This window comes from Asparagus officinalis, chromosome 5, assembly GCF_001876935.1.
Source record: "Asparagus officinalis chromosome 5, Aspof.V1, whole genome shotgun sequence".
Taxonomy (NCBI): Eukaryota; Viridiplantae; Streptophyta; class Magnoliopsida; order Asparagales; family Asparagaceae; genus Asparagus; species Asparagus officinalis.
The window spans coordinates 11,738,566-11,756,877 of NC_033798.1; the positions used below are offsets into that span (position 1 = coordinate 11,738,566).

At 33.1% G+C, this 18,312-nt stretch overlaps 1 protein-coding gene and 1 long non-coding RNA gene across 2 annotated transcripts; both read left to right on the forward strand.

Moving 5' to 3' along the window:
* On the forward strand, positions 2,804 to 10,453 carry LOC109842769 (dnaJ protein ERDJ3A). Its single transcript, XM_020411651.1, has 7 exons — positions 2,804 to 2,969; positions 6,522 to 6,577; positions 6,677 to 6,750; positions 7,905 to 8,476; positions 8,605 to 8,946; positions 9,034 to 9,390; positions 9,884 to 10,453. Exons 1-7 carry the CDS (start codon positions 2,874 to 2,876, stop codon positions 10,169 to 10,171), a joined length of 1,785 nt encoding a protein of 594 aa, XP_020267240.1. The 5' UTR covers positions 2,804 to 2,873; the 3' UTR covers positions 10,172 to 10,453.
* On the forward strand, positions 11,132 to 14,526 carry LOC109843340. Its single transcript, XR_002247638.1, has 9 exons — positions 11,132 to 11,152; positions 11,310 to 11,354; positions 12,803 to 13,067; positions 13,159 to 13,258; positions 13,332 to 13,456; positions 13,535 to 13,798; positions 13,863 to 14,023; positions 14,109 to 14,222; positions 14,308 to 14,526. It is a non-coding gene; the product is annotated as an uncharacterized LOC109843340 (long non-coding RNA).

Here is an 18,312-nt window from a genome sequence, read left to right on the forward strand (position 1 = left end):
ATATATATATATATATAAGTATAATGTATAAGTATACTCTCTCTTATATATGTATAATATATGTATAAGTATATATAAGTATACTCTCTCTTATATATGTATAATATATGTGTGTATATATAAGTTTATATGTGTGTGTGTTTTTATGTATAATACAATTTGTTTATGTAATTACTATAAGTATTTACAATTTGTTTATGTATAATATATGTATATGTGTGTCAGTGTGTGTGTGTATATATATACATATACATATATTGAATGACATGAATACTTTGGGCTACTTAGTATATAAGTATATATAAATATAAGTATATTCTCTCTTATATATGTTTATATCTCTTATATAATTATATATATGTATAAGTATGCTCTCTCTTATATATGTGTACAGTGTATACTCTCTCTTATATATATATTTATACTCTCTCTCTCTTAGTATATAAGTATACTTATATATACACATATATAAACATAAACTTATATGTACATATATAAGTATATTTATATAATAGTATAAATACATATAAGAGTATAAATATATATTTATATATCTATACATATATATAAACATAAACTTATATGTACATATAATATAATTATATTTATATAAGTGTATAAATATATATATATACTATTATATAAATATAATTTTTATGTATTTTTTATGTTTTATTGTTTTTTAAAATTTTAAAAAAAATAAAAAAACAAAAAAACAAAAAAATCTGGGCCTGCCCGGAGCCCGGCCCGGGCCCGGATTTTCGGGCCGGGCCGGGCCGGGCCGGCCCGGATGGACAGGCCTAGTTTTAGGGATGGAAATGAATAAAAATATTATTTTATTGATTTCCTTGTACCAGTTTCCTTTTCTTGGTTTTTAGGAAACCAACCAAACGGCCCCTAAGTCAAAACACTAGGGCCTTTGCGAGCATCCTAATGTCATGATCTGCGCATGAGCTCAGCTGTAGGGTATCTCATGTACCCTAGTTACGCCTCGTTTGGTACGCGAGAATGGACATAAGTGAGAATGGAATGGAAGAAGGAATGGAATGGATTGTATGTGGGAATGGAATGGTCATTCCCATTCTCATGTTTGGGTACTTTTGTAGAATGAGGCTAGAATGAAAATCTCGTTCTCATTCCCATGTTTGGTATCACTTGTTCACAAGTGAGAATGGAATCGCATTTTCTAATAATGTCCTTACAACAACATATATTTTTAATAAGATAAAAATAAACATTAATGATAATAACTAAACAATTTTATTTATGCATATGTTATACTAATTTCTGTGCATGTTATACTATTGCGCATGTTATCTCTCAAGTGTATGTTCTATTTATATTTTTTAAACAATACTCACTATTTCTTAGTCTTAAAAAATTAAAGAAAAATAAATAAAAGATTATCGCATCTTTCATAGGTCCAAAAAAAATATAAAGAATGATATCCACAGTTGATGCATATTGCATATGAAAAGGATGTCAGAATTACTAATGTGGAAATCAGTTGATTAATAGGGGTATAATTAAAAAATAAATAACTGATTTGATTCTCTCTTGAATGGGAATGACCATTCCCTATCTTCTCACTTGGAATGCCCATTCCCACAAAAAGTGAGAATGGTCATTCCCTGGGAATGGTCATTCCAACATCTAAAAAGTTGGTTTGTTTGGTATGAAGGAATGGGAAGTGAGAATGCCATTCCATTCCACCCCATTCCCGCTTACCAAACGAGGCCTAAGGGCAAGAGCAAGAGTTTTCATGTAGGTAAGGCGTTGTAATAGCTAATTGTTGTACACAATAAGCAAAAAATTAATTAAATAGCCTAACCAATAGTTCATTTTTCATTTGTAATTTTCTTCAACCCACAACATCATGAAAAAGAAATTAGCTATAGCAATTTTTAAGAAGATTTGGAGACAAAAATTAACGTACACTTAAAACACAACAAAACAAAATTAAATTCATGTCGTTCCATTTCATAACCATGCAAGCACTAAGGGGCTGTTTGATTGACTAAAAAAATTAGGAAATCAATTATAAGAAACTTGTTTTCTACAAGAGGTTTTTTTCTTATGTTTGGTTTACTTCTTAAAACTTAGAAAATAAATGAGATTAGATGAGTTGTCACCATATTATTAGATGATGTGACTCATTTTTAAGAAAAACTCATTTTATAACTTTTTTAAAGAAATATATGAAAATCAAAATTTAATAGTTTTCTTACCCTATTTTCTTTTAGGAAATCAACCAAACAGGCGCTAAAGTTGGACAAATTTTCAAAACCAACCCATTTCATGATTTAATTACAAAAAACGACCCGTTTCTTTTTTATTTATAAAAACCGACCTGGTTTTAGCACTGTCGTTGAAACCAGGTCGGTTTTTCTAAAAAACTTTACGAAACTTCACGGGAGTTCAACTCCCGTGAAGTTTTTTCTCATAACAAAACTTCACGGGAGTTGAACTCCCGTGAAGTTTGGGAAAAAATTTTTCAAAAACCGACCCAGTTTCAACCAACTGGGTCGGTTTTTATAAATAAAAAAGAAACGGATTGTTTTTTGCAATTAAATCATGAAATGGGTCGGTTTTGAAAATTTGTCCCGCTAAAGTTAGATCACGTTATCTCAATTCGGAATTTCTTCGTACTCTCGTGAACACGTGGCTTTCTAAATTCCCATTGGTGGAGAGTCGCTGGAAACACATCCACGTGCCACGTGTCCAAGCTCACGAAACATCTGGACTCTTGCCGGGTCCCCTTAAAAAGCCCGCGGCTGTCTCACATCGTCGGCGGCATATTTTTTTTTATCCGAACAAAAACGTTAAGAAAAATAAAATAAAAAAAAACTGAATAGAGAGTGAAAAATAAAAAAATGGCGCTGATGATACGTCGATCTCGGCTTCTGTTCTTGTTATTCTTTATGTTCCTCTTCGCATCTCGCGAGGCCAAAACCCTAGACCCCTACAAGGTACGACGATCCTCTTTCTTGATTTGGTTGATTCCTCATATTGTTCCTCGAATTTGGGATGAAGTTTTCTTTATTTGCATTAGGATATTGTGTTCTGAGAGCTAGATTTCATGATTTTCTAGGATTTTCAAGGCTATTTGTTAATGTGGATTGGGTATTGGCGAATCATGGCGATTTGTTGTGTTTTTGGGAATTTGGTGTCTCTAAACCAAGAAAGATTATATTTTCATGATTATCTTGGCCTCTTTGTTCCAAAATCCTGCCCTTTGTGATTCTACAATTAAAGATTGTTTAACCATTTGAGTCAGAAACTAAGCTGCTTGAAATTATATCATCCTTATCATCATCTTAATGCATGCACATTGGTATTGAAGGCCGTGTCTATTTTAGCTCTTGTTTCTGTGCAATGACCCTGAAGTTATGTTGGCTATCATAGATTTCACCATTCTATGAAGAACAATGGAAGGGGAAAGGTTGATATTTGAGAAACTAAAATTCATATCTAGAGTAATAACTAGCCAAGAAGGGGTTAACTTAAGAAAGAGACAGCAGGCCCCGTGAAGTAGTCTTTGTTAAGAGATGAGATTCAGTCAACAATAAGGTGGGTTGGTTGGTTGGCTGAACTAACCGGATGAAGGAGATTATCGATCCAACTAGTGCTCTAGTTTGGTAGAACTCAAGGTATTAGGATTGGTATTAGGATGATGTTTTACCTGTGTAGAGAAATAGAAAAAGGCGAAGACATTATTCATTTAACCCTTATCTCTCTTAAATAGAGATTAAGAAGATATTACAAAATAGCTATGAGATAAAATCATATCCAATCATATCTCCCAATATCTCAACAATATCTTATAATATATTCCTTAACACTCCCCTCAAGCTGAAGCATGTATATCATACATGTCTAGCTTGTTACAAAGTCTAATCTGTGACGATGCCTCAAAGTAATCTTGATCTTCTTATTTTTCACGTGAATGTCTTTAAATTAGGTAATCCCTTCTAGGGCTCCACCAATTAAATAATTCTTTTTAGGATCCAACAACAAATGATCCTTCCTTGAAGGATCCAACCACAAATGATCCTTCATCAAAGGATCTGACAATTGATGATTTTTTTCAGGATCCAACAATAAATGATCATTTCTTGAAGGATTTGATAATAAATGATCCTTTTTTTAAGGATCTAACAAATAAATTGTGGAGTTGACTTTGGGCTTGAGCAAAGATCGACAAGGAGGCAAAGGTCGACAATTAGGATGAGATCGAATCGTCGAGATCTAGGTGAGATCAATTATCGAAGGCGAGGATTTAGGGCATGAAGGTAATCGATGGTCCAGATGAATAGCAACTCGCTCTGAACAGTACTGAGAATGAACATGATTGATGGACAACATTTGCAATGAACAGTAACTCATAGCAAGCTGTAGCGCGGGAGCGGGTGAACATTATCGTCGACAAACAGTACTATGCATGAACATTACCACTGCCAATGAACAATACTCATGGTTAACAGTACTATTCTGCGAAGCATGCAAGATTAGACTAGGGGTTTGCTGTGAGTGGAGGTTGTGAGTGATGGAGCAGTGCGTCAAGGTCGAAAAAATCCCCTCAGTGGCTCAATGTAGACGAAGAAGAAAGATGTTTTTCTAGGATCAAGATCCTAGAGGATGGCTTTGATACCATGTTGAGAAATAGAAAAAGGCTAAGATCTTATTCATCTGACTTTAACTTCTCTTAATTAAATAGAGGTTAGAAGAATATTACAAAATAGGTATGAGGTAAAAATCGTATACAATCGTATCTCCCAATATTTCAACAATATCTTGTAATATATTACTTAACAAGTTGCGGCTGGGACAGTGGGAAATGTCTCTGTATTTGGGGTTCTATCCTCCATTTATTTGATTGTAGATAAGGGCGTGTTTGTAATGTTGTGTAGTTCGAAAACCTGGTTAACACAAGAAGAAGTGTTATGGTGGGTGATCAAGCTACACAAGTTGTCTGTCGTGGCAATTTTTTCTTTGGTAGTGTAATGGTCAAGACCTGTCATATGTGACGGATGTTCCTTCATATCTATCCAGTTACTGAGTTTCTAGGCAAGTTAGATGCATTGAGCTCTTAACTGCAAGAAATGTTATTGGGCTGTGGTGGGGTCATAGATTTGTGCAATGTTGATATCATACACTCTTCAAAGGAGACTTTATGTAACATCAGGATATCAAATGCATCCTGTTTCATTATCATGGGAGATAAAATTCAAAGAAAACCTCGTGTTATTTGTGCTCTTAGTGATGTTCATCTGTGTCATAAAGATCAAAACTATTGCTGCTAATTTGACTCCTTATAAATAAGTATGATAAGATCATATGATTGGGGAATAACTGGTGCTAACAGGATTAATACTAATTGGCTAAAAGAAGATCATTGATGTATCTATGGTAGAAACTAGAGAAACTAGTGACCTTCATTGACGCAGTTTAGTTCTTACTGTACATTTTGTGGAAGCTTATTATGCTTCTTCCATATGTATGGAGAATTAAAAGATATTGAGTGTAATAATATGATTGATTTGTTCTACTCAAGCCATTGTCTTTTCTCAAAAGGCTTGTAAGTGTGATGCTATGTATAGGAATCGTTATTTAATATTTTTTTATAGAAGTTATCTTGATAATCATACGATGCAGATTCATATGACTTTTATGATCAGTAGTTGAATATTGAATCATGGACTTAGATGCATTTCATGCCACTTCGAGCGAATAGGAAGTATGTTATATGATATATCTGTTTTATGGTAGGTTGCTAATCAACAGTGCCTGAATCCAAGAGATTTAATACGAGTGTTCGGTGGTTCCCACTAGACCGCTGGTTTAGGCTGCGAATACCAACATAGTTGAACTGCTTCAGATTCCTAGGGAAATTCAGACTAGAGATTTTATTTGGTGAAGAGAGTTCTTGTGAGTTGTGAAGTCTTGTCTCAAGTTCGATTTTTTCTTCTCCTAGTACGACTTGGTTTAGGCCAAAATAATATCCTTTGTTGGTTCTCCATATACATAAGCACAAGACACAAGCTATATTCACTCTTGTACTCAGTGCTTCTATTTTATGTCTCCTTTGCATGGTAATTGTCAGGGAGAATCCTTGCATAGCTTCTTTTATCCTAAAGTTTTAGGAGGTGTTTATCACATAACAGTTAACAAGTACATAGAAGACCTTGACATGCAAATCAACATATGCAATTTATTATTGGCTTAAGCTTTCCAATGTGATCATGCAGCTGATAGAATCAATGACTGTGTCAATTTATAACACTAATATATATATATATTTTTCCTTTAGTCTGTTCATGCATGTTACTGAGAATCAGTCTGTCTCTAAGAATAGTTTCGCTAGGAAGAAAGAGTATTCTTGGTCATTTGTCAGATTTAGTGACTCCTCGGGTTTGCAATATTGGATGATAAGTATTTCTTGGGTACATATGTATTTTTTTATGCCTTTTGCGTGCAACTAAATCTCTGAGATTATTGTGTTTCTTTGTTTTTTTTCCCAGGTTCTTGGAGTTGATAAAAATGCCAGTCAGCGGGAAATTCAAAAGGCTTTTCACAGGTGCGTGTACAGAAATATCCTGCAGTAAATACATGTTTACTATCTGAGTGTATTTTTGGTGGTTCTGAGTGATCTGACCAGTGTGCAATCTGATTTCAGGTTATCTCTTAAATATCATCCTGATAAAAACAAAAATAAGGGTGCTAATGAGAAGTTTGCTGAGATAAACAATGGTATTGCATTTTATTTCATTATGAACTGTACTTTACTCTGGAATTTTATACAGTGGCCTTTTTTGTTAAATATTCCTGTTTTCTTTTACTGGTAGATTGGAAGGTTCAATGAGGTATACTATGTTTGTTTCACTAATATGCTAAATAAGTCGAGAACAGCGAGAGTGTTGCCAACAAACATAAGATGTCTCTAGAACTTTAGTACAGTTATGGCCTAGTTTGGTTGATCATGATTTCGATATCTTCTTTCTTCCTTTATTCGTAATGATAGTATACCTTTTTCCTCTGTGTTCTGTCAAGTATGAGGTTATAGTTGGTCAATTCTACCTTGTATCGGATTATTTCCAGTTGTAGAGCATCTTTATTTCTCTCCGTATCGTTTCACGGTTCTAGTTGAAGTATATGACTATTCAGTTTCACATGCTGCTCCAGAAGGTTGTTACTTCAACTCTTTTTATAGAGGTGAGATTTAATGGGAATAGCGGAGAATGTAATTGATCACGACGAAATTGTTGAATGACAGAAAGAGCACCAGGGTTAAATGGAGAAACAATTGGAATATGAACCTGACCTGGAACTATAATGAATCTCTCATAACCTTGCTACTGATATCTTTTGTGTTTTGGATGAGCCATCTATTATTTAAGGCCTTCTAACCATCTAGATTTACTTTTTCTTTCCTCAGAAATATGTTAAGTCGCCTCACCAGCAGACTCACATGTTTACTTTCATCCTCACGCAATTTAGTTATGCAGACGATGATTCAGGATCATAAACCCAGCTTTTATATTGCTAATGAGTTAGGAACATTCTTTTGTATGTGTGGTTATTAGGAGAACCTTCTCTATATTATAGAACTAGTTGTAGTCTGGCATGTGTATTTGTTATGTCAAAGTCTAGATGACGTTTTTTTGTTTTTTGTTTTTGGCCAGTACATTTGTCGCCTACTGAAGGGGGATTTTGATTGATATGAGGCTGATGAACCTAGGAAATCACCCTACTGCATATTATTACATGCATGTGGCAATACATGATGTTATTTGCCAACTGGAAATAAACTTTGTTCTTTATTGCTTAACATCGTTTTCCACTTGATGGGTCTGAATTATTATAACTTATTTGACATGAACTTTTGCATACGCTTTCCTTTCCAGCTTATGAAATTCTATCAGATGAAGAGAAGAAGAAGAACTATGATCTCTATGGTGACGAGAAGGGAAATCCAGGATTTGGTGGAGGGAATTTCGGGAACAGTGGAGGCAATTTTGGGAATGGTGAGGGTTACACCTACTTCACCTCTGGTGGCCCTGGTGGTGGTGGTTCCTTTACCTCTGGTCCTGGTGGGTGGAAGACAATGGGTGGCCAGGGAAATACAAAATCATTTTCATTCTCCTTCGGTGGAAATGATGGTGGTAGTGGGAGTCCATTTGGTTTTGACTTTGGTGATATGTTCAACTTATTTGGTGGTGGCATGAAAGGTGGGAATCAACAAGGTGGTTTCAGTGGCGGGAATAATTTTGGTGGTTTCACTGATTCAGGCGGCACAAAATCTGGGTTTGCTTCTTCTGGGGTTGTAAAAGATATTAACTCACAGTTCTTCGATAAACACATAAAAGATAAAGGATTGACGTGGCTTTTATTGTTCTATACACCTTCTGCAAGGGGATATCATGTTCTTGAATCTATAGTCGAGGATGTTGCCAACTCTTTACAGGGAGCAGTGAAGGTAAGTTTCACATAATTACCTGTTTCGGATGCTTCCTACATAAGTACGCATTTAGCTGGAAGTTGCTTTTTTGCTTCTTTTCATATATATTTTTTTGACTATAGTTCTCAAAAAATGTTCTTGTCCAGGCGGGTAAAATAAATTGTGTGACCGAAAAGACTCTTTGTAAAGATATTGGCGTATCACCTTCAAAATCAGCTAATTTGTTTATTTATTCATTTAAAAGTGGTGAAAGAGGGACGTTGGTGGAGTACACTGGTGAGTCTGATGCCAGGACACTGAAGTTTTTTGTTCAGGAACATCTACCAAGATTTTCAAAGCGAGTGGATCTACGTCAGTTCGATTTTTCTTCAAGTACCAAAGAGAACCTCCCACAAGTGCTACTTCTCTCAACAAAAAAGGATACCCCAGTAATGTGGCGTGCACTCAGTGGCTTGTATCACAAGCGATTTGCTTTCTACGATGCAGAGGTAATCCTGAGCTTTGCTGCTGGTTTTTTAATCCAATCCAAATATCATTTTAAGAGCCAATATAAAGGGTAGATTTTGTTGTTGTAGGTTCATCATGATACTTCACATCCCATGTTGAAGAGGTTAGGGGTGAAAGCATTTCCTGCCTTGGTTGGTAGGCTGGTAAACGGCGAAGAGCATGTTTTGAAAGAAGGGATTTCAGTAAAAGATTTAAAATCTGGCATTAGCGAGTTAAGAACCTTACTCGAAGATTTTGAAAAGAAGAATAAGATGGCTTCCAGTCGAGCAAAGAAGGCATCTAAAGAGGACTCTCAGGGGAATTCTGTTTCTTATCTCACTGCTTCGAATATGGATAATGTATGCGGAGATAGAACTGCTGTGTGCATCATAGGCATCTTCAGGTCATCTAAAGTGAAGGAGAAGTTAGAAGCCACTTTATCTGAGGTGAGCCTTTCTTTCTCATCGTTAAATATAATACCTTTGTTATAACTTGCCTTTATTATAATTTGGGTTATTTGCACTTAATTATTCGAAACTTACTCCGCTTTTAACTTTGATACCGAAAGATCTTCCCCCCAAGCAATATCCCAAAGTTTGCCTTTATTTTTAACTTTGGTGACCCATAGTTTTTTTGCCCTAAAAATACCCCAATGTTCATCAAAATTTAATTTTGACAAAACTTCAATGAAAACTTGAATTGAACTTTGGGGTATCAAAGTTAAAAATGGGGTATACCTTAGGTATTTAAGTGCAAGTATTATAATTTTCCTTTTGAGCGGGGAATTCTTCTATGAGCACTTTGTATAGGCAGTTTAAGATATCATGGGCATCCGAGATATTTGGTGCTGCTTATGATATGTGTGTATGCTAGAATGTAACATTTACCATTGGCTTCTATCCTTTTAATGATTATCTGATTGTTTTTCTTTGCATCCAGATCTCTCAGAAGTCATTAGTGAGGCGACATAATCTGGGCGATGGTTCAAGAGATTCCATCTCTTACTGTTTGTTGGATGCAACCAAACATTCGTCTTTCCTATATTCGTTCGATAAGTCTGGATACAAGTATTTGGACAAGCTTTTGGTGGCTTACAAGCCAAAGAAAAGGAAATTTGCAGTTTATACTGGTGAGGTAACAATGGAGGAAGTGGAGAAGTTTGTGAGCTCGGTTCTTAGTGGGGATGTTCGTTTTTCAAATGTTCTGCAAAAACCAGTGCTCAGATGAGCACTTGAGAGAGATTATAGTATACAAATATCCGGAAAAGAGAATTTTTTTTGTCATTTTCTGTATATAAGAGTGCTTTTAAACCAATGAAAATTTGTATGTATATCTGTGTGTACAAATATGTAGCTTACTTAACAGAGGAATGATAGGTGTTGACAATTTATCAGAGGCTGCTACCTACGCTGGTGATTGTTTAAGGTGTGGTTACCTTGGATCAGACATTTGAAGAATAAAACAAATTGAGTGGAAATAGAGTAAATGAGAATTATTATTGGTCGATAATTTGATATTTGATGCATCAATTTTGTAGAGCGTTTCTTGTACGCTTCTCAATATTCATTTTTTTTTGCCGTATCCAACTTTCAACCTGCATCAATCATACTCCCTTTAAAAGCACGAGTTAGGAAAAATCCTTTTTAGACAAATATACCCCTATAAAGTTTAAACTACCCTATCTATAATCAAATTCATAGAAGGTTGTTGCGGATGATATGAAATTCGATATCACGAAATAGAGATACCCCATATATTAATAGATATATACCGGATGAATAGATAGACTAAATAATTATCATCCGCTGTCACTTTTAATGATAAAAAATTCTTATCTGTTACTTTAATAATAGAGATACCCGATATATTAATAGATATACCGGATGAATAGATAGACTAAATAGTTATCATCCGCTGTCACTTTTAATGATAAAAAATTCTTATCTGTTATTTTAATAGATATATTAATTCTTATCTAAAGAGTATTTGATATATATTAATTCTTATCTGTTACTTTATATATCCCCGATTGGTAACTTTGTACACAAATTTTTTTAAAAGAAATAAATTTCCGTAACACAATTCAAATCCTAATAAAACTCTAATTATGACTATTATCCTATCACATGCAATACCTCATGCCTATATATAAACTAATAAATTACACAATTTTCACACTATCTTCATCTCCTTCAACTCCTTCAACATGTATGTTTCTTTTTTATATTTTTATTTTATTTTCATGATTTCATGATTAATCTTTAAAAATATTGTGTATTTTATTTAATGGTGATATTTGTTTAACACTGCAATTACTTTTTATGGCAATTGATATTATTTTAAAATTTCTTCAATTTTCATGTAGAATTTAGAGGATTAAAGATTTGATTGTGTTCTCCCATCTATCAAGGTAAATTTTCATGTACAATTAGGTTTTGTTTCTTAATTGAAATTTTAGTTACAATGATTATTCCCAGATATGTTTATTTTAGTAAATTATATGGATTTTGTTTGGTTAATATTATTTGATTTGCATGAATATTTGCGTTTGTTAGGTTTTTCTTTGGTTTGAGACGCTTAGATTGCTTTGTTTACTTGTATACTAATCTTAATGGTGAAACCTGATAGTCCATGATCTCTAGCCCTAAGTCTATCATCTCCATCTCTTTCCAAAAAACTGAGGTTTTATTCTGTTTTCGATACAGGCAGTTGACTGTGGTTGTTTATTACTTAATAGCTTGATGCTAAAGAAGTAGGCCAAAAACTCAATAGATTGTGCAAAGAAAAATTTCACATGTGATAAACCTATTCTCCTTTACAAGTAAAAGCACCAACCAGTTGAAAAGGGGAAAGTCAAAGCAATAAATTAAACATTTACAGTTCTCAGTATCTTTACACAATATCAGATAGGTGCTAAGGTACAGAAAGTCTCTAAAATATCTCATTACATTAATATCGGATAGAGCTTGATGGATATATTACAAGGAAACCCATATGCAAAGTTCCTTCGCAAATTGAATGATTATCAATCTTTTGAAGAATTAAAGATACTAATAAATAGTAACGTTACACTAGATCAACATGTTTACAACTCACCAACAGCAGATCAGGTGGCTGCAATCTGGGTTGAAGGAAATAATGACAATGCACCATTTGAGAGAGAGATTATTGTCCATGCACACTCAGGAGGAAGACATCAAGTGAAACACTATTTTGGCTGTTATGATCCACTACAGTATCCCTTACTCTTTTCAAATGGAGAGGTTGGATGGCATCAAAATATTAAAAGAAGGGATAAAAGGGATATCAGAGCTGACAATCAACAAAGAACTATAATACCTACTTTAATATCTCCACCTACCTTCACATCTGCAGAAGACATATTTAACCGAGAAAATAAAGGTAAATTTTAATTCACATTTCTAAGTAATATTATTATATATGAACATAGATTAACGCCTAAATTTACAGGCGTCAAGGCACCAAAACCCGGAAAAATCTATTATTATATATGAACATAGATTAACGCCTAAATTTACAGGCGTCAAGGCACCAAAACCCGGAAAAATCTTATGTCGAGATTATTATTGTCATAAGCTCCAGATAAGAGACACACGACAATCTTTTATACTTACATCAACAGATCGTTTATTCCATCAATATGTTGTTTGCCTAACGTTACATCTGATCATATGAATATTGTTAAATCTTATTTTCTAATCGGTAACTTACATTAAAACACTAATAACTATCAGAATGGCTTTTTATGATGATTCCCTGTTTACATATAATATATATATTAGTATTAATTAATTATATTTTCCATGCATTGATCTCTGGTGTTAATAATATTTGCAGGGTAACAAAATACAAGCAGTAATGTACGGAGAGACTATCGAAAAGTTTATAGATATGCTTCAAAAAAATCAAATTATTTTCATTTCAAATGGAGAAGTGAAAAGAATAAACCCAGCTTTTCCAAGTATCCACAAGTCACTTGAATTAGTACTAACAAAAGACGTATCGATCAAAGAAGCACCAACATGATTCCACTTGGAGAACATATTTAACAACTTTGTCCAATTTGAAGAAGCATTTTCTATGAAAGATGCAACAAAAATTAGTAAGTACTTACAAACTTCTTACTTAAATCTTCAATACAAAATGAGACATTAATCTACAGAATCATAATCTTTTTATCAAAACACTTGCAGATATTCTTGCAATAACAACTAATGTTAAGCCAGCGATCAACTATATTACAAGACACAACAAACCAGACACTAGGAGGGAAATCACGCTTATGGATATGAGGTATATTCATGTTACTTATTTCCAATATCATAAGAGAAAAAAAATATTAACATTCTTTCCTTTTCATATGCAGTGGAATGCCAACGTGTGCAACTTTATTTTGATATTTAGCTACAAATGAAGGATCAATTTTTGAAGCAGAAATCAAATATAAACCTGTAATAGCATTATCAGATTTTAAAATCTCTATATATCAAGGTATATAAATTATTGCTGAAATTCTTATTAAAGATAGCTAAACATAAAATTACTCCTATAATTTTCTCATTTTTGCAGGAGATACAAGCATATCGTCGCAAATTATTTCAACATTATGTATCAACCCAAAAATAGAACTAGCTAGCGAATTAAGAGAATGGTAAGCAGAACAAGAATACTTTCATATAACATAATAATGGAATATTATTATATTTTAATCTAATATGCAGGTTTCAATTGGAAGAATCTGCAAAAGCAAAAGGATCTCCATCGACGCTTTTTAAAAATGCCAAGGAAATTCATATTAGTGATATTATGCATAAGTCACATAATTCGATATAGGTACAATATTATAACATATTCTTATCTACAAAGTTAAATCTAACTAAACTTTGTTAGTATACAGGCACAGTATTGCACATTTAAGGCAAAGATAACTAATATTTTAAATAGGCTTGAGCCATGGTTCTATGCTTGCAAAGGCTGTGACAAGAAGGTTGATAAAGATGTTAGTAAAGAGTGTCTGAATGCCAAATGCCGCAGAATCATTGATGACCCAGTACCAAGGTTAAGTAATATATATTTTTTAATGCCATGAACATATTAAAATACAATACTAATTGTCTTTAGAAATTAACAATGAAAAATACAGGTACTTAGTTAAGATTCTCGGGGAAAATGGCACGGATAATGCAAGAGTAACACTCTTTGACGCAGCAGAAACTCTTATTGCAAAGCAGAAACATTCATTACAGAAAATAAAGAGGTAATTCCTAACTCTATTCAAGTAGTAAATTAGAAAATAAACAAATTCATAAGTATTTATATAACATTTGTTCTCATTGCAACAGAAAAATAATCAAAGTCCATATTTCCAAAAAATTGTTTTGACCATCGGAAAAACATTCAACTTCCTGGTGAAGTTAGATGAAAAGACAAAAGATGAACGAGGCGAAGGCAATATAATAGCACAAGAAATTCAACTCCAGCCTGATATTACAATCGACGTAGATGATGAAGATGCTACTCTAGAGTTGCCCAGAAAAAAGATAAAGGTGGAGAAAGATTGATCTTCGTTCAATTAGAAATTTTCAAGAACAATATTTTTAATCATTTTATATAACAACTTATTTTTTGATTACAATTAGGAATTTTTATAAGGCATTTTCATGCAGAGTTATTAGTAGTTTTGTATGCTTATGTGATTGCTTACATCACATAAAATTACAATTTGATATTTAACCATTTTGCTATATTTTATTATTGTCTATGGATAGCGCAGCATGTGATCAATCATTTAAGATATAAATGTGGCCTCTTTAACCAATTGGCAAAGAATTATTGTTGTGATGAATTTGCTTGGGGTTGTCACAAACCTCAATATTCTTTGTTTTCAAAAAAAAAACTTGGCTTACTAATTATTTTGTTGAGATTGTTGCATAAAATTACACTTTGATATTTAACCATTTTACTATATTTTGTTAATGTCTATGGATAGCGCAGCATGTGATCAATCATTTAAGATATAAATGTGGCCTCTTTAACCAATTGGCAAAGAATTATTGTTGTGATGAATTTGCTTGGGGTTGTCACAAACCTCAATATTCTTTGTTTTCAAAAAAAAATTGGCTTACTAATTATTACTTGTTGAGATTGTTGCCATGTTGAATAAGGGACCAAATTTGATCAAGATTTACTTTCATACTTTAATTAAGTTCCTGTTAGGTGTTAGTGGTGGTGATCAATTAAAAATTCTTAGAACAAAAATAATTTACAAGTTTGCAGTAAATCAAACAATTATCTTAGCTTTTTGAGTCAAAAAATATTTGAATGAACTTAAATTTTTGAAATATTTTCTACGTTACTATAACTAAAATTCATAATAACAATTACAATATCCCAGATACTTATATTCATCAAAGTTTAGCTTAAATTCCTTTACATTTTTTTTAATATTTAAATAAAATACTAATAAATCTTCTAATTCAATTATACATATTTGAACTTAAGATAAATCTCACTTATTTAAAGTAATTAAATAAATATAAAACAATATTTTTTAAATATTTAACCATGTACATTGCACGTGCATAAAAACTAGTATAATAATAACGATGACTCGGTGTTACGATGACAATGAGATGCTTAGATATATTCGTAGGTAATGGTAGAGACTTGTCTCAATGATGTCTTCATGCAACTCTTTCTGAGAGAATATCTTGATGTAATTACGAGTTCATTGACATGCAAATACCCAATAATTATCTTGCCTAGTTGCGTTATAAGTGGATGTGAGCCGTTCGAATCGCGGACCAAACTGGCCCAACCCGTTTTGGGTCAAGGCCCGACCTAGCCCATAATGGGTTGAGACCAATTTGGCCCGTGATATACCCGGGCTGCGGGTTAAACTAGGCTTCACTCTAAATCTATTGACAAGAAGAAGGCCCGGCCCACGTCCAAACCGGCCCGGCCTAGTATGACCTGACCTGTCTTAGGTGATAGTTATATTTCACGTAATTTTAGTAGCAACTTAATCAAAAATTACAAACCCTAAGTGTTCCAGTTGTAAGTTTAGTAGTAATAGAGATTTTCTAAGTTCTATTAGTATTTTGATAAAAAATTTTAGTCATTTTGATTTGCTACTTTTTTGTAAATTTTTTGTCCTTTGAGATAATTCAATCACCAATTATAAATTTATAGGGTTTAAACTTCTCCAAAAGATAAAATATAGGCTTCGCTCTTTAAACTATACATGCTAATCTAGCAAAAATTCTTGAAAAGGAAAAAATTGAACAGGAAAAATGCGGGCCGACTCCCAACCGGAATAACCACGGGCTGAGTCAGACCTAGCCTAGCCCCATGCGGGCTGTGGGCCGGGCTAGGTCTAGCCCTAGATTTGGCGGGCTAGTTCATAAGACAAGCCCGATTGGCCTCACTCTATCCTATGAAGTAAATACATGTACAAACAAATAAAATTATCTACAATAGAATATACAATTATGGATGTCCAAACGATAAATTATTGGCTGCTACAGTAAATTATTTCATGTTTTAAATTTCTAGTTTAAAACATGAATCAATTAGTGTTTTAATACTTGAGGATACCCTTATTATTATTGTTTGCAGTTGTCTGCTACAGTAAACCGAATCATTTTTTAATTGAGTCATGTTATAAATTTCTAATTTCTATGTCAATTTGAGAACTTGTTAAAATCTAAATTTGTAGAGGCTCAAATGTTCCTTTTTTCTATTTCTAAATCTCTATTACTTGTGGTAGAATGAAGGTTGCGAGGTGATCGGTGATGAAAGGGAGATTATTTTGGTGCAATGAGTTGGTAGGAGAAAATGCATTGTGAGAGACTTGATGAAGGAAGGAGGACTCATCTTGATAATTTATGCGCTCACCATGAACTTTATTCAAATTCTAATTATTCTTGGTTTATCGCTTCACTGTTTTAGGTCTTTGAGTAGGTTTTCATTTGTTAGATTTGCATTTCAGTTTAGAGTTGTAGGATGTAGAGAAGTTGGGAACCTTGTAAATGGTCTAAACTAAATGTCATTGAATTTATTGACAAAAACTTGCATCGAACATAAATTATTTTTTAATTGATAATTAAGTTAATTTCTTATTTATGATGGTAATTATTTGTTTCATTTGAATGATATTGTGTATTGAAATAAATGATTTGAAAATAGATGAATACCATTGCTACAATTGGATGCGAGAATGAGCAGTAATATTTTGGTGAATATACCTTTTTTATACCCTATAGCAAAGGTTTTCTTTTGTTAATACATCTTAGCGGTGGTTAGAATTTTGCTGATGTAGATATTTTATTTTTTTAAATAAATCTTATAGCAATGGTTGCCTTTTGTTGTTAATAGACTATAGCAACGGTTAGGATTTGCGGATGTGGATTTATTATTATTTTATAAAAATTAATTTAGTAGCAACGATTGTTATATTTGCAACGGGGTTAAATTATTATAATAAGCTAATTGCAACGGCTTTAATAGTAATGTATTATTTGCATTGGTTTTAACTGTTATTAATGTATTAGAAACGGTCCAAACCATTACTAAGAGGCCTATAAGCAACGGTTGGAACCATTGCTATAAGGCACTTTTGTAGTAGTGATCCAAATCTGTTCCCATCTAGTTAATGTATGACTACATTAATCCTATGTTAAAGTCAGCAGCAGCAACTATGCCAATATTAACTAGCTACCCTGCTACAGTAATTACTAACTACAGACTCACCAATCTCTATTGTAGCAACACTGTAGCAACAGTACACACCTACCACAAATCACTTATATATAGCCCCCTCAGCCTTAAGTTGAAGGTATCCTTGTAGCAACAAATTCCAAGTTAGCAAGAAATATAAAGAGAGGAAAATAAAAAGGGATAGTGAGGAAAAATAGTAGTGTGTTGTAATAGAGTTTGGTAGTTTGTAGTAGATAGAGTGTTTGTATTAAAGAAAGTATTGAGTGTTGTATCACTAAGGAAATAATAATAAAATATTTGACACAACGCGAAAATTATAGCCTCGAAATCCACCAAGGGTGTTCTCTGAATCCACAAAGAACGATCTCCGAATCTACGAAGAACTTTGAATCCACGAAGAAAATATTAAAAGAGAAATTTTATTGATAAAAAGTTATTCTCCTTTGGGGTTACATGACTCTTCTTAAATTAAAAAACAAACAAGACTCCTAGTAAGACTAGAATTATAAAAGTAAAAAGTATCAAATATGACTCCTAGTAAGACTAGAATTACAAAAAAGAAAAGAAAGTGTCAAATTCTATCCTAAAAGGACTCCTTATAATTGAGAAAACAAATCATGAATCAAAAT